The 22956-nt window shown below is 36.7% G+C and overlaps 1 protein-coding gene across 1 annotated transcript in view; it reads left to right on the plus strand.

The window, feature by feature from the left end:
* The window catches only part of LOC133615980 (mothers against decapentaplegic homolog 3-like), an 88284-nt gene that overhangs the window by 25300 nt on the left and 40028 nt on the right, over positions 1 to 22956 (plus strand). Inside the window, exon 4 of the mRNA XM_061974928.1 lies at positions 11363 to 11534. Coding sequence (XP_061830912.1) covers positions 11363 to 11534 — 172 coding nt within the window. The remainder of the gene's footprint in view (positions 1 to 11362; positions 11535 to 22956) is intronic.

Raw genomic sequence — 22956 nt, forward strand, 5'->3', positions numbered from 1 at the left:
CATCCCCCCATCCTGCATCCCCATATCCGCCCTGTCTCAGGCTCCAAAACAAACCGGCCGTCTTGGCCTGCAGTCGCGTCCCCCCCGGGGGGGGGGGGGCGTAAACAGTCGACAGGGGCCTCGTTGTGTGACACATGGCAACACTCTCTTGCAACCTGCCATGCCATCAGAGCGGGCCTGTCCAAACTTTTTCCACCCAGGGTGGATGCAGAAAAATGAAAGGATGCGGCGGCCACTTGAATATGTTTCACATTTTTGTTTGTAAAACATGTTCAAACCAATCTGTACATCAACATATGCTTAGCAGTGAAATATAGGCCAGTACCTTGTTGTCAGTTTCTTTAATTATTTGATACATTCCTTGACTATTCAAATACTATACAAACATTATTTAGATCAATACATGTTTTCAGAGATTTTTTGTTTATTTTTTGGGGGTCAGGAGGGGGGTCAAAGTCAACTACAAAGTAGATATTGGTTTATTTGTTAAAGATCTCCAATCGTAAAAAAATATCAGTCAATAAAATGTGTTAAATTACTAATGTTATCGAAATTATTATTGACTATTCAATTTATACTGCAAAAAAATTACCTAAAAATACATTCTAATCATCCTTCATAATTGTATGATGCAGGCTCTTTTTGTGTTATTTTTAGAATAGACATTTGATTACTTTGAAAAAAAAATGTAATCTGTAATAGTAAAAAAATACCAAATAATTTCTGACTAATACATTTTATTGAGTCAATAAAAATTACTAAAAAAAACTAAAACTATATCATATTAACATAGCAAAATACTTTTTTTGGATTACTTTTCAATTGGTTTGGTCCTTAATATCCTGTATAATGTTTTAATGCATGCTTTTGTTGTCATAGACCTTGGATTACTTTTTTTTTTTTTTTTTTTTAGGTTTTCTATTGCACAATTGTTAAAAACACTTACCAAGTTTCTGGCTGATCATCTTTTTGGTCAATAAAATGTGTTGAAGTATTATTGTTGTCAAAATGATTCTTGACTATCCAATGTTTACATACAGCAAAAATAATTCCCCATGAAAACACCCAAATTATCATCTGCAATCGTAGAAAAATAATACAAATAATTTCTGGCTCATAATTTTTTTGGAGCCTATAAAATGTGTTTAATTACTCATTTTATCAAAATTATTTTAAGAAAAAACGTTTAATTACTTTTAGAAATATATATATATATATATATATATATATATATATATATATATATATATATATATATATATATATATATATATATATATATATATATATTATAGTTTTAAAAAATTACGGGCTAATACATTTTGTTGAGTCAGTAAAATGTGTTGAATTCGTCATTTTATAAAAAAAATAATCTACAATTGTACAAAAAAATATGCATTAATAAAAGTATATGTATATACATATATATATATATACGTACATATTTTTGGTTAATACTATTTTTTAAGTCAATAAAATGTGTAATTTTATTGAAATGATTCCTGAATATAAGAAAAATAATATAATATAGAAAAAAATTGTTCAATTGTTTTTCCTTCAAGTGTGGTCAACATTATCCTTCATATAATTTTCTAATGCATGCTTTTATTTTCTTAGATATTTGATTTCTTTTTTTTTTAAGTTTTCTAATCTACAATTGAAAATAAATATAAATAACAAATCATTTTTGGCTAATCTTTTTTTTTTTAAATCGATAAAATCTTATAAATTCTGCTTATTTAAAAAATATTTTTTTTATCGAGGATTGTAGAAAGTTAACGTGTGAAATTAAATTGGTTAATACAATATTTGGTGTCAATAATATTCGTTAAATTTGTAATTTTATTCAAATGTAACCTGGATGTCCTATTTTCAGAGCAAACACCTTTTTTTCCTTGCAACTTTAATTTCAATACAAGACATTGAATTACTTTTTTTAAGGTTGAATTATTGTAAAAAAAAAAGAAAAAAAAAAGAAATAATACAGAAAAAACTATTTTTGAGTAAATACAAGTTGCTAAATGTTTTATTATTCCTGTAAATAACATTTACATGGCCATTTTTTATATACAGTACAGGCCAAAAGTTTGGACACAGCTTCTCAATGTGTTTTCTCTATTTTCATGACTATTTACATTGTAGAGTGGCATCAAAACTATAAATGAACACATGTGGAGTTATGTACTTAACAAAAAAAGGTGAAAGAACTGAAAACATGTTTTATATTCTAATTTCTTCAAAATAGCCACCCTTTTGCTATTTGCTCTGCTTTGCACTCTCTTAGCATTCTCTCAATGAGCTTCAAGAGGTAGTCAGCTGAAATGGTTTTCACTTCACAGGAGTGCTTGAAGCTCATCGAGAGAATGCCAAGAGTGTGCAAAGCAGGAATCAGAGCAAAGTGTGGCTATTTTTAAGAAACTAGGGTATAAAACATGTTCTCAGTTATTTCACCTTTTTTTGTTAAGTACATAACTCCACATGTGTTCATTCGTAGTTTTGATGCTTTCAGTGACAATCTACAATGTAAATAGTCATGAAAATAAGGAAAACGCATTGAATAAGGAGAAGTTGTGTCCAAACTTTTGGCCTGTACTGTATATATTTTTATTACTTTGTCTTTTCAATTGTCATTCCTAATGTCTGATGCAGGCTGTTTTTTATTGTCATCTTTAAAAAAAAAGAAAAAAGGTTAGGGTTCACAAATGGCCCTTAAACTGGACTTTGGACACCCCTGCATTAAAAAAAGGAAATGTGCCAGAGTTCAAAAACCACCCCTCAATAAAAAATCCTCACATAAAACTGTTTGATGAATTGAAAGAACATATTTGCATGTCAACAAGCAGTTGAAAAATAAACATATTTATATGTGTGTATTAGGCTAAATGAAGAACCATACATGACCTTAGCAGATCTAAAAAGACATACCTGTACGCTGCGCGCCCAAAATAGATAAAAGCAAAGAGTTTGTCCGCCTGAGCTGAGAGCCAGCTGTATTTTTAGCACAAACGACGCACTGTGACACAGATTGGTGGGGGCTGCTTGGGGGGAGGTCAACGTGGCCGTCCACACATACCAAAATGTAACCCGCAGGTCGATGCAACTATTTTTGTATGACTGTGAACTGTCCGTGGGGGCACTGATTAAAGCCTTGCTCTTCTCCAATGCACAAGAATACCCTTTTGACCGTGGGAGTGCCTCAGAGAAAGAGGAAGTGGTTGCTCTTTCAGTTTTCAACTCATTTGGCATTATTCCACAATGCAACATGTGCATTCTTCCTGTAGAATCATATTTTACATTTTATGTGGAAATTGAATCCCAGCAAGTGTAGGCCTCCTTTACTATGAGCAGTCACAGTTTAACAACTCTTTTAGGAAACTCTTCTTGAACGCAATAAAAGTCTCCCTTTTGAAGTTCAACAACAAAAGCAGTTTAACTGCCAAACCCACTATCACTTTCACTGTGCAGACATCAGCTGTGCAGCACACTCTTTTGCACATCTGCTGCTTTGACTCCACTTGTTGAGCTTGTATGTATCCTATATTGGTCTCTCTGTCTTTTATCACAGCTGCAATTACTGCTGGAAATAATATAATACATATAACAATAAAGAATACAAAAAAAAGGCTTACAAAGATTGCGCAATATAATATTCAACTGTATGTATTACTGGTATATTGGTGCCATTTGCTTGCATTTCTGTGTGTTTGGGTTTTTTAGTACTAAATCTGATAAAGATAGTACCTCAACTTAAGAGTGTTTTGAGATAAGAGCAGTCTCTGGGCTAAATGTTGTGCTTTAAGTTGCAAGCAAAAATCGGAGTTACCAGCATCCCCGCCATTAGTTGGCGTAGCAAACGTCACATTGATCATTTTGGTCTTACTCGCTAGTATTAGCTTATAGCTAGAGATCGACATGACTTTGTTTTTCCAAGCATGGGAAGGAAGAAATTATGAGTGAAGGACAGTACTGAGAAAGAGAAGCGGATGATATTCATTGAATTAAAGAAATAAATCATCAAAAACATGACTGAGCGTGTTGACAATTCGACGAAGCGATTCGAGCGTGTCATTGCTTGTCTGCACCATAGTGAAGCCGAATTAGTTTATGTTAAAATAATATCCAAACGGCAGGCATTTATCCATGAAAATATGGAAAAGCTGCTGATGGCGTGTTTGATGGAGCTGAAAGGAAATACCGTAGAAGTCCGCTCTCCAAAGTAAATGCTGCACATCATTATTACACTACTTCATAAAACTAGTGTAGTTGTTTTTATATGAGTTCCTGGAATGTGTATCCTCTATCAAAAACTTGTCCTCAAATGTCCTCTAGATAAATTCTAACAAAAACCGAAACTCTGACCATTGCGTGAAAACCCAGGAACATGACAAAAGTGGAAATTTTATCTAAATTGTACTTTTTTTGTGTGTTTTTTAATATCTTGCCTTCCTCCATACGTCCTTCAAACGAGCCGTTTGGAATTTTTGCCCCATTAGTGATGTTTTTCCCCAACTGTGACATCAGCGGATATCTACATTTTTTGGTAGAAATGTACCCAAAGTGCTTTGCACGAGTCCGCCATTGTAGTCCGCGCTGTAGTCAATAAAGTCCTACTTTTTTCTTTATCCTCTTGTTGTGGGGCAGAAGGGCTCGTACATGACGCATGGCTCATATACTGAAGCCGAATTAGTTTAGACTTAGATTTAGACTTAGACAAACTTTAATGATCCACAAGGGAAATTGTTCCACACAGTAGCTCAGTTACAAATGATGGAAAAGATGGAAAGGACAATGCAGGTATAAAATAGACTAAAAGCAATATAAAATATAACATATATACGTAATATTTACATAATATATGTACAGTATAGACTATATACTGATATATTATATGTTTATATCATATATACAATATATAACATTTATGTTAAAATAATATCCAAATGGCAGGCATTCATCCATGAAAGTATGGAAAAGCTGCTGATGGTGTGTTTGATGGAGAAACAGCTGAAAGGAAATACCGTAGAAGTCCACTCTCCAAAGTAAGTGCTGCACATTAGTATTTCACTACTTCATAAAACTAGTGGAGTTGTTTTTATATGACTTCCTGGAATGTGTGTCCTCTATCAAAAACTTGTTGTCCTCACATTTCCTCAAGATAAATTGTAACAAAACAGAATCTCTGACCATTGCGTGAAAACCCAGGAACATGACAAAAGTAGGAATTTTATCTAAATAGTAAATAATGCATTTACATTATTATTTTTTTTATTGTCATTTTAGGAAGCGCGCAAAGGGAAACATTTTATTTTTCCAGTGTTCGAGGATTGTTTAAATTCATATTTTAAATTGTATTTATTCTGTCAGATCAACATGCAGGACAGGTTCATGGTGCATTTATACATTTGATTTCTTGTGAAGGCAAATAGCGCATGTGCTAATTAGCCCTGTAATTAGTGTTGCATAAATCCAGCTTGATAGCTTCATTTGGCAGCAGCAGAATGAGCTGTTAGGGGCGTGCAGCTCCTAAATTGTAATGTGCGTGTGCAGTAGTCGTATCAGTAGTAGTTTTACGGCTGCCCAGCTGCTAAGACCACCTTTTGACCAGTCTGCTCACTTTGAATAGAGCTGCAGCTCCTGCATTTGCATTTCATACAGACTTCACCCTTCGGGCAGATACAGCGACCCAAAGACTGATCGTATCGATACCAAGGACGGTACCAGATTCAAATTGATACTAGCTGATGAGATTGACATTAATGCACGCAAACACAAATATCTAGGTTTTTTGTGTTGTTGTTTGTGTTGATATTTATATATTGTTATTGTCGCTTATATAGTTAAAAACCCAGGGAATAAACTAATGGACACAGGAGCGCTATCAGGCTAAACAAAATGAATTTGAACATACTGTACTTGACATTTGAAAATAAAATACATGTTATGGAAAAAATGGGAAATTCTGTTGTTTCCACCAAAATGATGATGTTAGAACATACTTGCCAACCCTCCCGAATTTTCCGGGAGACTCCCGAAATTCAGCGCCTCTCCCGAAAACCTCCCGGGACAAATATTCTCCCGAAAATCTCCCGATTTTCAGCCGGAGCTGGAGGCCACGCCCCCTCCAGCTCCATGCGGACCTGAGTGAGGACAGCCTTTTTTCACGACGGGAGGAAGACAAGGTGACAAGAACCAGAGGTGGGTAGTAACGCGCTACATTTACTCCGTTACATCTACTTGAGTAACTTTTGGGATAAATTGTACTTCTAAGAGTAGTTTTAATGCAACATACTTTTACTTTTACTTGAGTATATTTATAGAGAAGAAACGCTACTTTTACTCCGCTACTTTTATCTACATTCAGCTCGCTACTCGCTACTAATTTTTATCGATCTGTTAATGCACGCTTTGTTTGTTTTGGTCTGTCAGACAGACCTTCATAGTGCCTGCGTTTCAACAAATACAGTCACTGGTGACGTTCACTCCGTTCCACCAATCAGATGCAGTCACTGGTGACGTTGGACCAATCAAACAGAGCCAGGCGGTCACATGACCTGACTTAAACAAGTTGAAAAACTTATTGGGGTGTTACCATTTAGTGGTCAATTCTACGGAATATATACTGTACTGTGCAATCTACTAATAAAAGTTTCAATCAATCAATCAAAAGTGTGAAGGAAAAAAGACCCTTTTTTATTTCAACCGTACATCCTGTCAAAAGCCTAAAGACTGACTGCACAGTTCCTGTCTTCACAATAAAAGTGCCGCTCCATCGCGCCTGCGCTTTCAAAACAAGAGTCTCCGAAAGCCAGCGCAAACAAGCTAGCAAGCTACGGAGTTTGCCGCCAATTTATTTCTTGTAAAGTGTATAAAAACGAATATGAAAGCTGGACAAATAAGATGCCAAAAACCAACCACTTTCATGTGGTATTAGACAGAAAGGAGGAACTTTTTTTCTCCTCCATTTGAAAACGTGGACGCTATCAGCACTAGTGTCTGATTACAATCAATGCAAGTCATCAGAATCAGGTAATACACCAACTTATATTCTTGTCTTCATGAAAGAAAGGAATCTATATGTGTTAAACATGCTGTATATTCATTAAAACACCTTTAACATGTAAACAAAAACGGCAAAATAAATAAATATAAATTATATACTGTATATATATATGTGTGTGTATATATATATATATATAAATGTGTGTGTATATATATATATATATATATATATAAATGTGTGTGTATATATATATATATATATATATATATATATATATATATATATATATATATATATATATATATATGATACATATATATATATATGATATGTGTGTGTATGTTACTCATCAGTTACTCAGTACTTGAGTAGTTTTTTCACAACATACTTCTTACTTTTACTCAAGTAAATATTTGGGTGACTACTCCTTACTTTTACTTGAGTAATAAATCTCTAAAGTAACAGTACTCTTACTTGAGTGCAATTTCTGGCTACTCTACCCACCTCTGACAAGAACTAAATCATCCGGACTAGAGACAAATTGTAATATTATGTTTATCTTACCTAAAAATAAATATATTTATTAACTAAAAAAAAAAATAAAAAAAAAATTTTTTTTTACTATATTTTGCTAAAAACATCAAAATTAATTGTATTTTTTTTGTATTTTTTCTGACTCTTTATTACATCCAGCCATAGAATTAAAATAAACATATTTGAAATAATTAATTTTATATTATCATAATAATTCATTTAAAATGACCATATTTAATTATTAAAATAATTTCTTGTTTATCAACAACTTTAGCATTTTATTCATTACATTTTGAAGCTCTCAGAAGCCAAGATATGTTATATTCCTTAAGATTTATTTATGCAAGTTTGAAGTATCAATTATCCAAACACAGTTTTGTTTGCATATTTTAAGGATGTAGATATATATATATATATATATATATATATATGTGTGTATATATATATATATATATATATATATATATATATACATGTATGAAATACTTGACTTGGTGAATTCTATCTGTCAATACACTCCCCCCATCTTAACCACGCCCCCAACCACGCCCCAACCCACTCCGACCACGCCCCCCCCCCACCTCCCGAAATCGGAGCTCTCAAGGTTGGCAAGTATGGGTTAGAAATACTAAGGCTCCGGAGAGAATTTTGATGGAAGGTTAAAATATCAATACACACTGGAAACTATTTCAACAGGAGGGTGACGGGTAAACCGTGCTAAGTAGAGTATGTTTCCCGCAAAAGGACAATAATATTACAATAGTACTAACAGTGGTGGTTTTTAGGGCTGCAGCTTTCTGTTACATTAGTAATCGAGTAATGTATTGATTATTTTCTTTGATTAATAGAGTAAAACCCACGTTATTGCCTCAATGCGTATTCTAGGACAAATAGTTTAAATAAAAAATGTTCTACTTTTTTTATTGAAAGCACATCATTAACACTGGAAATGCACCTTTAACATGTGTGCACTAATAAAAAATATTGGCTATTTGCAGCCACACAGATAATAGCACCCTCACACCGCTGTTAGCTCTATTTTAGAAACTATGTCTGCGTATTTAAAGTTACTGGCTCTCCATGTCGTACGGATTTGATACATTTTATTAATTACACTCATTAAATGATGAATGATAGTAAAAAAAAAAATAGAGACTGAAGCTTCTTTCTAATCGATTCACCGTTGCGGCCCTTGTAGTAGTTTTTGCTTTTGTTGACATTATTTTGCACTCTTGCAAACAATGGCAGATTGCAAAATCGAATAAGGGGATCATTGTGTTATTTTGTTGCTATTGTTTTATTTTCTCATATTGTTAAAGGGGACCTAATATGCAAAACCAACTTTTCTTGACTCTGGTACCTGTTTTTGGATATTTGGGAGCTGCATAAGTCTCAAAAAATGTCAAATCAAACCATGGAGGCATGGCGGAGATATTTTTTTAAACAATCTTGCTTTCCTCGATACGTCCTTCAAACGAGCCATTTGGAATTTTTCCCCATTAGTGAAGTTTTTCCCAAATGTGACATCAGCGAATATCTAATTTTTTTGGTAGAAATGTACCCAAAGTGCTTTGCGCGAGTCCGCCATTGTAGTCCGCGCTGCAGTCAATAAAGTCCTACTTTTTCTTTATCCTCTTGTTATGGGGCAGACTGGCTCGTACATGCACATGCATCCGCCACTGTTGACATTTGTAGTACAAATTAGCGTATAGTTCGATTTTGTCAGTGGACTCGCTATTGAAGTGCTGAAAAACTACAACATGGATGACGGGAAAAGGCGCTGTCGAAATAAATAAGACCGCCTACAAAACGGCGACGGTCAGAAAGCAGCCTGAAAATGGTCTATAAAAACATAATCTACTCAAAATGTTGATACCAAAAAAAAACCTCCATCACATGTTATGTATACCAGTGTTTCTTGACCATAGGGTGGGACCCATTGTTGGGCCGCCAAAATTATCTGTTTCTCAGCTGTTTTCCCTAGAGCAGTGGTTCTTAACCTGGGTTCGATTGAACCCTAGGGGTTCGGTGAGTCGGCCTCAGGGGTTCGGCGGAGGTCAAAACACACCCGACTCATCGTGTAAATACAAACTTCTCCCTATCGGCGTATTACGGATACGGCAACAGCTGACTGGTTTGCAGGTGTGTACTTTGTTGTGAGTTTATGCACTGTGTTGGTTTTGTTCTTTGAACAAGGTGATGTTCATGCACGGTTCATTTTATGCACCAGTAAAACAACATGGTAACACTTTGGGGAACATATTCACCATCAATTAGTTGCTTATTAACATTCAAATTTGTAACATATTGGCTCTTAACAAGTCATTATTAAGTACTTATTAATGCCTTTTTCGGCACGGCCTTATTATAACCCAAACCCTCTAACCCTGACCCTAACCAAATAACTCTAAATTAAGTCTTTATTACTTACAATATGTTCCCCTAGTATCCAAATAACTCTAAATTAAGTCTTTGTTACTTATAATATGTTCCCCATACTAAAGTGTTACCAAAAACATATAATTTTGTCTTGAATTTGAAAAACAAAACATTTTATTTTTCACTAAAGAAGGGTTCGGTGAATGCGCATATGAAACTGGTGGGGTTCGGTACCTCCAACAAGGTTAAGAACCACTGCCGGAGAGGTACTCGGTTGTAATACACTTTCCAACCACTTATGGCAGTAATGACAATATCAAACAAACAGAGAGTCATAGAACAGTTTTTTAAGCTAAAAAAATATGACTAAAGTGGTGAAGCTGTATTTTCATTTGCACTTACATTTTATTGACAATTTAGTTAAGAAAACATAACCATTATTGATTTAGTTCATTTATTTGAGCACAAAAATTATATTATTTAAATGTATTTATCATCAGTTATTTATGAAACCCTTTCTTATGCAGTATATTTGGTTAGGGCTTATTATTCTAATCAGCCTGACATAAGCCTAAGGTTTGTGTGTTAAATAAATAATAATCATTGTGATTAAAACATGCTTTCATATCATTTAACACAGTGTTAAACTGTAAGTAGGTTAGATATAATTATTTAATACGATTAGGATTACTAATTCAGTGTTAATATTTGAGTGTATCCTGACCCCCACTGTTGTGGAAAAGTTGGGCCCTGAGGACAAAAAGGTTAAGAACCCTGCTGAAGACCACAAGGAAGTGTTTTCAATGTAAAAAAAACAAAAAAGTATAATATGACCCATTTAAAATAATGTAATGTTATGTTTTATCAACAAATTAAAGGCAAAATCAATCAAGGGTATTGAAAATGTTAAAGTAAAAATTATCTTTTCTGGATCGACAGAGAAATGTGCAGTATCGTCCACCGCAAAGCAAATTTCACCCAGCGCCGCGGATGACTCTGAACTTTAAATAACTATGCCGATTTAAGCGATTAGACCCAGACTGGGGCACACAATTTTGAAACAAAAACTATTGGAAGTTATTTTACGTTTGTGAATGTGTATACGTAATTTGGGAGTGACACGTGTTGTGTCTGCTGAAAATAACCAATTAAGTGTAGTTCGGGACTAGGTTTCTTGGCGGAGGGGTACTAATTCCACAGCCTGCCATCGCCGAGTAGTTCGCTGTTGAGCTTCAGTCAGGCGGACTTGAGTTCACCGCGACTACAACATTTCACTCTGGCATGCGACTCTTTCACCATAATAACATACAAATATCCACTCAATAACAACTACAACTGTCGGCTTTTTTTAAATCCAGCGGGTGACACGTGTGGACACTGGAAGGACTCAACGGTACGCTTTAAAAAAAAAAAAAAAGATGTCAATTTTGCCTTTCACTCCCCCCATAGTCAAGAGACTTCTGGGCTGGAAGAAGGGAGAGCAGAACGGCCAAGAGGAGAAGTGGTGCGAGAAAGCCGTGAAAAGTCTTGTGAAGAAGCTGAAGAAGACGGGGCAACTGGACGAGCTGGAGAAAGCCATCACCACCCAGAACATCAACACCAAATGCATCACTATTCCAAGGTAAGTTCATGGTTAGCACTGACCAGCTAGCTAATACGGACAGGTTCATTACAAATGTGTTTAACTTTCTTATATAACTCATGCTATATAAATAATAATAATCAGGCTATGTTAATAATTGCTAATGTAAGTCAGTGCTATCAAAAACATACTTGATGCAAACATATGTCGGGCTTCCTACAGCCATGCAGTGCTGTGCTGCAGAGTACAGTTGAACCGAGGACGTGTTATATATGCAGCCTGTGCATTGACACATGCGATGCATAAATGGAGCCCAAGTTAGTTATATAACTTGTCCTTAATCTGCTCCGCTTTCTGGCGCTACAGTATGCGCCAGTGCTGTAACTCAGCCCAGGACTGATCTCGTCTCTTCCCAGAGCTAAGGGCATCTAAGGGGGCGTTCACACTGAGAAAATACAAATAAATAATAATAATTATAGTAAGATCAAATATATATTGTTGGTTGTTGGTCAGTTTAGTGCAAAGTAGTGTTGTCCCGATACCAATATTTTAGTACCGGTACCAAAATGTATTTCGATACTTTTCGGTACTTTTCTAAATAAGGGGGACCACAAAAAATGGCATTATTGGCTTTATTTTAACAATAAATCTTAAGGTACATTAAACATACACTACAGGCCAAAGGGTTGGACACACCTTCCCCTCATTCAATGCCTTTTATTTATTTTCATGATTGTCACTGAAGGCATCAAAACTATGAATATACACATGTGGAGTTATGTACTTAACAAAAAAAAAAGGTGAAATAACTGACTGAAAACATGTTTTATATTCTAGTTTCTTCAACATAGCCACCCTTTGCTCTGGTTACTGCTTTGCACAATATGAAGGTCCTGGGTTCGATCCTGCGCTCTGGATCTTTCTGTGTGGAGTTTGCATGTTCTCCCCGTGACTGCGTGGGTTCCCTCCGGGTACTCCAGCTTCCTCCCACCTCCAAAGACATGCACCTGGGGATAGGTTGATTGGCAACACTATATTGGCCCTAGTGTGTGAATGTGAGTGTGAATGTTGTCTATCTGTCTGTTGGCCCTGTGATGAGGTGGCGACTTGTCCAGGGTGTACCCTGCCTTACACCCGAATGCAGCTGAGATAGGCTCCAGCACCCCCGCGACCCTGAATGGGACAAGCGGTAGGAAATGGATGGATGGACACTCTTGGCATTCTCTCGATGAGCTTCAAGCACACCTGTGAAGTGAAAACCATTTCAGGTGACTACCTCTTGAAGCTCATCAAGAGAATGCCAAGAGTGTGCGAAAAAGTAATCAGAGCAAAGGGTGGCTATTTTGAAGAAACTGGAATATAAAACATGTTTTTAGTTATTTCACCTTTTTTTGTTAAGTGCATAACTCCACATGTGTTCATTCATAGTTTTGATGCCTTCAGTGACAATCTACAATGTAAATAGTCATGAAAATAAGGAAAACGCATTGAATGAGAAAGTGTGTCCAAACCTTTGACCTGTACTGTATGTTTCTTATTGCAATCGAAGAACAAATTTGTCCTTAAATAAAATAGTGAACATACTCGACAACTTGTCTTTTAGTAGTAAGTAAACAAACAAAGACTCCTAATAAGTCTCCTGACATATGCAGTAACATATTGTCATTTCTCATTCTATTTTGTCAAAATTATGAGGGACTAGCTGTGAAAATGTATTATTAATCCTCTTGTACATTTACTGTTAATATCTGGTTACTTTCTCTTTTAACATGTTCTATCTACACTGATGTTAAAATGTAATAATCACTTATTCTTCTGTTGTTTGGATACTTTACATTAGTTTTTGATGATACCACAAATTTAAGTATCGATCCGATACCAAGTAGTTACAGGATCATACATTGGTCATATTCAAAGTCCTCACTTGTCCAGGGACGTATTCCCTGAGTTTATAAACATAATATACATTTTAAAAAAAGGAAAAAATATTTTGTGACGATAAAAAATATAGATGTAATCATAGTAGTATTGACTAGATACACTATTGTACTTGGTGTCATTACAGTGGATGTCAGGTGTTGATCCACCCATGGCATTTGTTATTCAGGGTGCTGGCTTGCTGTTAGCGGTTAGCTATTGTATCCTCCTACAGTGTGTAGTGAAACATGTTTAGATATTCCTCGTCCTGCTAGCTAGCTAGCCATGTCTTAAAGCACCTCTTTCTGAGGGCGTTTCAGTGTTATAGCTTCACATTTATCTTTAGTTTTTAGGCCAAAATGCGTCCGTTCTCCCTTTTCTGTCTACACACTGTGTCTGCCTGTAAGTACTCCGTGATTGTTTGCTGTCGAACATGCTCCTCTGCTCGCAAAACCAGCAATGTCATGACGTGACGACGCGCCGTCATGCCCGGGAACCGGTACTTTTCAAACAGAGTATAGTACCGTTTTTGATTCATTAGTGCCGCGATACTATACCAGTACAGTATACCGTACAACCCTAGTGCAGAGCAAATAATGTTCAGTTAAGCCAATGGTTCTTAATTATTTTCTGTCACGCCGCCCTAAGGGACAGAATTTTTTGACCCTCCTCTGAAGTTGATGTTTATTTTTCTATCTGTACGTGTCAATATTTGGTATGTACTAATATTAACTATATCATGCCCCCTTCCCTTGACACCTGACGGCACCTGGGCCCGCCCCACTATTTAAAGTACCAGTAGAGTGGAAAAACAAGTTGCCTTTATATTGAAGCTATTATCATATATATCTGATGTATGGCACTGAAATACTTCCAAAGTTTGAAAGTAAATAGATATGATCAAAATAGTATCAATCTTACGGAGATTCCCGAGCCATTTTGAAAGATATTGAGCTAGCCAGACAGGTTATCGTGTGATGTAGAGGTAGGAACCACAGATCCCTTCCTGACCAACAACAATGCAAATAATGCAGACTTTGTGAGAGCCAGCAACAATTGTTTTGGGAAACATTATGATCCAGAACCTTATACTGTTGATCTTGAAAATAAGGAGGATGAGCTACAAGTTTTAGAAGCTGTGTGCTAAAGAGATCCAGCTTTGGAAAATACAAACATAACAAAACCATAGTTTACTGTATGATGTCTGCTCTCACTGTGATGACAACTGATAGGATGTCCATATCTTCCTGTTTTTATAAAGAATTACCGTATTTTTCGGAGTATAAGTCGCACCGGAGTATAAGTCGCACCTGACAAAAATGCATAATAAAAAAGGAAAAAAACATATATAAGTCGCACTGGAGCCCGGCCAAACTATGAAAAAAACTGCAACTTATAGTCCGAAAAATACGGTAATCATGATGCTCACAAAGGGTTAACAAGGTAAAGAGTCCATGCAGACACTGTCTTCAGTTGTGTGTGTTTGTCTCCATCTCCGGGTATACATTGAATGTGACTGATGAACAACTTCTAGATTCATGGCTAAATGATCCTAATATCCAGATGAGAGGCATGATTTATAATTTAGAATAACTTTGATGAGCCGTGAGGCGATGATGCGGGAGCAGCAGTACATCGCGGTCTGCTTACAGTAAAGCAATAGAGGGCTACTTAGCTCTGTGTTATCAATCATTTGCGTTAGTTCTTATAATAACAACATCGTTAATATCTGGTTAATAGTCAGGTCATGATATGTATATTGAGTATTGTTGGCGGGTTTTGGATAGTTATTTAAAGGGTTTTTTGGCCCGACTAGAGAGCCCCCATTGACAAACTATTTATGTATTTATTTATTTACTACTTGGAATGAATAAAAAAAGAAAACATATGTGTTAATGTCTTATATAGGGATTGTGAATGATAGACAGCACATCTCTTTCTCATTTTTTCGTATTTCTGGCATGATTGATCTTGCCAATTTTATCAAACGATTCCTTCGGGCGGGTATGACATCTTAACGTAGCATACAGTACATAGAGACATCAGACAGCAACATCAGCGCAACTTGTAATAGTTGCAAGGTTGCAATTTCATCAAGAGGAGGACATTCGAGCAATATGCTGTAACATTTAAACACACAGCATGCAATTTCTATAAACGAATGTCGCATATTTGAACCGCCCAGGAGACCGATTTCATCCCAGCAGCAGTCATGTGTCATAAATACAGCAGGTACTAACAAACACCGCTTATAATGTTAGCGCTATTACATGTTACATTGAAATTAATGCCTTCTCATTTAGATGAGAATGACTAGAGACATATTCTGACTTCCAATGTCACCGAGCACTGCAGTGACTAAGTTTGTGTTCCAAAGCTTGCACCTATTTGCCACAAAGACGAGTGGTGCCCAAAGTGGGGAGCGAAACCAGATCTAGCCCCACAAGATGTTTTGTTTGGCCCTCTAAAAGGTGGCTTCCCAAATGTAAAACAGATTGATACTGACCTCTTTCAATCTTACACAATTATTGATGGCATGTCCGCAAGGCTAACTAGTCTATGCATGCTATCTGCGCTAATTAAAGGAACATTATTATTTACAGTTAGGATCTTTGTGTTTCACGCCTAAAATTGTTGTTTGGCCCGTGGCCCACTTGCACATTTTCACTTTGGCCCTGGGAGGCAAAAGTTTGGGCACACTTGACAAAGACCCTCTGGATTTTGTGGTAGGTGACTGTTCAATTGTAGTAGAAAAGTTGCAAGTTTTCCTCCAACCACATTTTCATTACATTATACAGGTGAAACTAAAACAATAATATCATGTAAAAGTTCATTCATATCAGCAATTCAACTTAAAATGTGAAACTAACATGTGATATTAACTCTATAATTTTGATGATCATGGCTTACAGTTTAAAAAAAACAACACATTTTCTAAGATTTTTAATTCAAAGTTTTCATAAGCTGTTAGCCATAATCATTCAAATTATATCAAAAGCAGGCCTAAACTATCTTCAGTTCAAAAACAACATTCACAAGATCGTATGATTTTTTTTCTATGGGAGATTTTTTTACCAGCTGAGATGTAGTGAAGAGGATATAGATTCCCGGAGGTGTGCTGCAAGGAGACGGCATCTTTGGCAAATTCACAAAACTGTAATGAGCAACAGGGTACCATTGGGATTTTTGCTATGCATTGCCTGGTTAAGGTAGCATTCGGTGACATCATATCCTCTGTTTTGGTCCGTTGGTTGCCTGACTCAGGACTAGAGTTCGCTGGGAGGTGGACCAAGATACATCTCTTTCCAGGTCCACCTGTTTGGTGCAGTCTCTTTGGTCCTTAGCTTTGTTTACAGACTAGAGTTTGGTCAAGTGTTTTTGTTCATTTCATTGTGGCAGACTGCTAATTGTTCGCCCTCGACCATAAACACACTATGATGGGATTTCCTGTGAATGTAGCTTTTTGTTACAACTCCGTACAGTAGATGGCATCATAACTCTGCTTCTTAGGGGGCCTCATGTAACAACAATTGCGTGGCTTTCCTACTATAAATAGACAAACGTACAAATCCAGAAAACGGCGTACGCAAGTAAACATTTGAATGTATTAAAGTGTTCGCAGGCACAAATCCAAGCACATTTCTTTGTTACATCGCAATCAACTTGAAATAGGAGACCATGCCGTGTATGAATATGCAAACCTTATTTAAAGTAGCCATGTGCTTGAGCTGGGCACGGTCTGACCAATCACAAGTCAGTAGGAGGCGCTTGTTTCTTGTGTTTCCAGTGAATGGCAGATCGATTGCTCATATGTCACTGATGGGCACATCAATCAGTCTGAGGAGTAAAAGTTGGCACTTTTTAATGTGAACTGTTACCCAGCATCACCTCTGTGTGTTGCTAAAGTATCCACAACCTGGAGATATGTCCATACGGCAGCTCTTGATACAGCCCTACTTTGCCGTGAAAAAGGGCTTACAGCAGGTTTTTGTGCATAAGCAAGCTTGGTACATGAGGCCCATGGTCTGCCAAGTCTGCATGGGAGATCATGTTTCCAACTTAGCGACTTTGTTGCTGTATTTAGCGAGTATTCAGACCCCTTTAAACTAATTTTTTTTTTTAAAGCGAATAACAAAGGCTCTTATTGGGCAAATTTGGACACTATCTAAGCAACAGAAAAACGCTTTTTTGGTATATTTTTCTTTTCATGTTTTTTGCCCTATTTTTTCCGTTCATAAAAAATAGTTGGTCAGAATCATCTTTATTGGCCAAGTATGTAACAAGGAATTTGACTTGGTACTGTGCTTTCTTTGTTCAGTGCAAGAACCAAGGAAAAACGCAACAACAAGCAAAGCGCACACTTGCAGAACAAACAGACTCTAGTCCATTGTTTACCCGGACCCAAAAAGTGTGATGGCACCCTGACACAGCAAGCAGCTCTAATCGTCTGCATTTTAATCACTGTGGAGGTGCTGAGTACAGGTGCGAGACAGCAGCACTGACTGTCTGTCAAAAGACTGCTCACAACCCATAAGTGCAATTATTATACCCAATAATTAAATCATTAATATAATATTACAGGTTTAGTGAGTACATGCTGTTGTGTTTGTAGCGTGGGGCTGCAGCCCTGTAATCAGGATAAGATGATAATATAGTAAAATACTTTACACACACTTACACTTACACACTCAATCATCTAAATGATGTCTGCAACATTGTCAATTTATGAATATACAACTGTTTGTTTATGTAAAACTGTTTATTTTGTTGACCACTGACCGAAAAAAAACAAACAAAAAAAAACAAACAAAAAAAAACAACCTAAATGTGTATCATTTCTGACACCTGGGGCAGTTGCACAACTGTGTACTTAGTGTAGTTAAGAATTCAGTTATTTGCACAGCGTTCAATAATAATGATTTAAATAAATGGGGGCATTTTGTTTATGGTTTTGGTATAATGCAGGTTTATACCGCATTGCTTTTATTTTGAAGCTTACTCTGCATTGACCATGAAAATGTCAGTGCAGAGTAAGCTGTGTAAATCTACAGTAGTTATGTTGCTGTTGTCGTTTTAGGCACTTTAGCGACAATGAGAAAGTTGACAAAGACGAGTCTCAAATTTTTTGTCGAAAAAGCTGTCGACCCTGTATGTCGATGCCAACTTAAGCACGCACATTTTGGTTGTATGAGGACTGGGAAGTGATGAATTAGTCAACATAAATTAAGCCTGATTTACCACTGTAACCAGATATCTGTATGTCAAACATAGACATTTTTATCTGCATTTTCGACATTACTGGTTGATCTCGGAACGTAACTGTTTGAAGATGGGTGTCCTGATACAATCTTTTCACTTGCAATATGATACTGACATTGCAGCCTTGAGTATTGGCCAATATAGATATAAATCCGATTCGATATATGGACAAATAATACATACTTGTCTTGTGTTACTTATTTTGTAGTCAGGATCTCTGCAGGTTTTAACAAGTCACATTTTAGGCTTTTTAAGACACTTAAGACACACTATATAAATACAATTTAAGGCCAATTTTACATCCATACTGGCAAAAAAAGTACAAAAACATCAAAGAAAATATTTTTTCTTCATCTCGGTAAAGGAAAGAAAATGCAAAACCTAATGTGGGGGCCACTTTCACACATTTTGTGCATTACAAGTGCTAAAACCGATACAATGTAGGTCAAGAATACTGTATTATAAGCTTTGTAGGCCCAGGCGATATATCGGTTAGTGCGTGTGCCTCACAATACGAAGGTCCTGGGTTCGATTCTGGGCTCGGATCTTTCTGTGTGGAGTTTGCATGTTCTCCCTGTGACAGCGTGGGTTCCCTCCGGGTACTCCAGTTTCCTCCCACCTCCAAAGACATGCACCTGGGGATAGGTTGATTGGCAACACTAAATTGGCCCTAGTGTGTGAATGTGAGTGTGAATGTTGTCTGTCTATCTGTGTTGGCCCTGCGATGAAGTGGCGACTTGTCCAGAGTGTACACCGCCTTCCGCCCGAATGCAGCTGAGATAGGCTCCAGCACCGCCCGCGATCCCGAACGGGACAAGCGGTAGAAAATGGATGGATGGATGGATGGATATTCAAGTTTTTTGTTGTTGATGATTAAAATGTTATTTTTTTTAAATCATGCAAAACCAAATTTTCTTACCTATTGGTACCTGTTTTTGTGTATTTGGGATCTGCATAGGTACCGAAAATTCTAAATCAAGCAATAGACACATGGCGGAGATATTTATAAAGCAATCTTGCCTTCCTTCATACGTCCTCTAAACGAGTCGTTTGAATTTGCCCAATTTGTGACGGTTTTCCTATTGGTAACGTCAACGGATATCTCCATATATGGTAAAGTTTTACCTAAAGAGCTTTGCGAGAGTCCGCTATTGTAGCCCGACGTAGTCAATAAGCTCCTTCTTTTTCTCTATCCCCTTGTTGCGGGGCAAACTGAGTCATACTTGCTGTATTGTTTTGTGTTCATCGTAGTTAGTGTAGTTGGTGTTCTTTCTAGTGGGATTCGAGATTGCAATAACATAATTTCACTATTAGCTGCCCACAAAGTATGGGCCTGTGAGCCAGCTATGCCAAATCGTAAATGAGTTTGAGACCCATGCTTTAATCTATATGGTTCAAGGACAACTTCCCATTTCTGTTGGTATAACTTTTTTTCGGCGATGAAGATAAAAGTTATTCTGGAACGCTCAATAGGTAGTGGCTTGCATTTCTATCTACTCTGTTTATCATACTCAAATTCCTCTTACACATGTATCTAATTATTTTTTAACACAATGATGCTAGCATTGTAACAAAATAAAGTGATTAATGTACACATGGATGACTCAGCAGCAAGGGTCAATATCTTGATCTAGGTTATTCAACAGTTGGGGACTGAATCAGCAAACTTCAACTCACCAGTCTTTTATCAGGGCGAATACTTGCCACAGTATTGTTTAAAAGCAAGAGCCCTGAACTCCACAAAGCGTGAAATAGTTTTAAGTAACACATAACATTTATCATTTAGATTCAATCACATAGCGAAAACTGAAGAGCACACAGGGCACTCCCAGATTCTTGATTGTCACAAGTGTGCATATCACAGCTCGTACTGGCTCGGCCCAGCAGCATTAACATTTAAGCCTACCCGGAAATTTGTACAATGTTTGCCATGATCCAGGTTTCATATTTCCCACCGCTAATGCAGAGGGGAAGACTGGAGAGCGCATTAAGATGACCCAGGATCAGAATTGGCTGTCAGTGTGGCCTAACAGTGTCCCATTGAGAGCTGTTGCTTCTATTAATTCTCCTGTGTCCCGGCATGCTGAGAGCAGCTGCCTGCGTGTTCAGGCCTGTCCATGTTGAGGTCAGCTACTCTCTGACACTTGAACTTCATGACAGGGCTTAGCTACTGCAGCAGTAGGCATGGGAGGCAGTGGCTACACCTGCTCGTGGAGTAAATACAGCTGTCACATTGGCAGGGTATTTTCTTGTATTGACAATTACATTTCTAGTTTTGAACATAATTCATTTTGGAAAGTTAGTCGACCTATGATTTGGTCCAATTTAAAATCTCGGTGTGCCGCCACAAATACATTTTGACCGCTACCGATTCATTGCTGGAGGGATTAGTGTAAAAAACCTTGTAGCTACGAAAGGGCGATATGGCTTAATATCTATATTGCGATATATACTGCTGCCTCCTGGGATAATAATATGTTATTTAGTATATTAATGATAATGGAAGCATTTCAAAACAGGTTATTCTGCATTGAAAAAACTATGATAACAAGTGATAGATGAAAGCGCATTTGTAGTTCTAAACATATTTGTTTTGCTGTTTAGGTTTTTACTCGCTTTTTGCAAAAGTGTCATGGCCAATTCTGCAAATTTGACAATTGCGTCTTTATGTCATCCCCACACAAGCCACCACCGCCACTAAAAAAATACAGTTCTGTGGAAAACAATACTTTACTTTTACAGTGCAATCATTTTCCTACAATAAAATAAATTAATCATCATAAAACTATATTATACTGTACTTTATTTAAGCCGTGTTTTGTAAATAATAAACAAGAAGAAACAATATAAGTGTAAAAGAAACATAACCCCCCGTAAAGTAAAACTAAAAAACGATACACAGTCTACTAGAGCTGCAACGATTAGTCAACGTTGTCGACAATAAAATTGGTCGCTGACAATTATATTTGTCAACAATAGTCGTGACGTCATCACTCGTGTTTTTCTGGGCAGAATTGGGTCACTCGCAAAAAAGTCGGCAGTGACAATATGTACAGTTTGTGGATATTTCCTCTTATTCTTGTTAAAAACATGAATACCTTGTTCATTTTGCAAAGCGGACCTTATTTTAATGGCAGTACATCTGTGATACGCGAGCATTTAAAGCAGAGGCATGATGTCAGACATTTGGAGAGAGGATGCGGTCTCAACCTCGGTAAGAGTCTTAGCTGCTACCTTGCTCGCTAGCAAACAAGAGTGAGACGAAGTTGTGTGAAAAATAACTAACTATCATTTTAGCCAAAGCCAGCCAGCTAAACTTTGTCTACATCAATTCAAGTACGTTTTAGGCACCGTCAATTTGCAACGCCGAAAAATAAGGCACTTTTAACAAATGCGAACCGCGCGCGCACACACACACAAACACACAGAGAGAGACTGACAGGCACCAATGCTGAGAGGCATCATAAGATTAAACATACAATCTATTAAATATCCAACATTTTAATAATTAATCAAAGATAGAATTCCAATAGTTAATCAATAGTCAATATACCAGTGTACAGCTTTTTAAACATCACAAAATGCTTTTCTTTTTAATGAAGTTAGATTTTGTGTTTTGTTGTTTGTTTTCATTGCTGCTATTGTAACTGTTTTTTTTTTTTAAATACATAAACAAGGTTTTAGATCACACTTTTCTTGTCGGCACGCATGAAATAATTAAGAAATGATGCCCCCCAATAACGGCAGAGAGAAGTACCTTAGAAAGACGGTGTATATTTTGAAAATGTTAGTTAGACATCAACATGTACAAGGTTTTGACCAACATAAACAAATATTTTCAGCATGCAATGTAGCGGTAGGCAAGGTTGATTCAATCAAATGTGTTGTGTCCTTAAGTGGAAAGCATTCAAGTCTTTGCCGCTATTAAACACTCTGGTACAAAAGCAAGTGACCACATTGATCAGTCCCTTGCAAACAACAACATTCATTCACTTGAGTTCGATGTATTAGGGATGTAACTCTGTGTTAATATGATTAGAACAGTCTTGCAGTTATTTGTTGTGGGTCACCAGGATGGCTCACATCCCAAGTGGGAATTCAGTCACTTTACTCTCCAAAGGTTTTGAGACAGTTGCTTGACAACTTTAAATTTTTGCTTTGGGATTAAGGTCAGGAGACTGGCTAGTCTACTCCAGGATCATAATGTATTTCCTCTTAAAGGGGAACATTATCACAATTTCAGAATGGTTAAAACCATTAAAAATCAGTTCCCAGTGGCTTATTA

This window comes from Nerophis lumbriciformis, linkage group LG15, assembly GCF_033978685.3.
Source record: "Nerophis lumbriciformis linkage group LG15, RoL_Nlum_v2.1, whole genome shotgun sequence".
NCBI lineage: Eukaryota > Metazoa > Chordata > Actinopteri > Syngnathiformes > Syngnathidae > Nerophis > Nerophis lumbriciformis.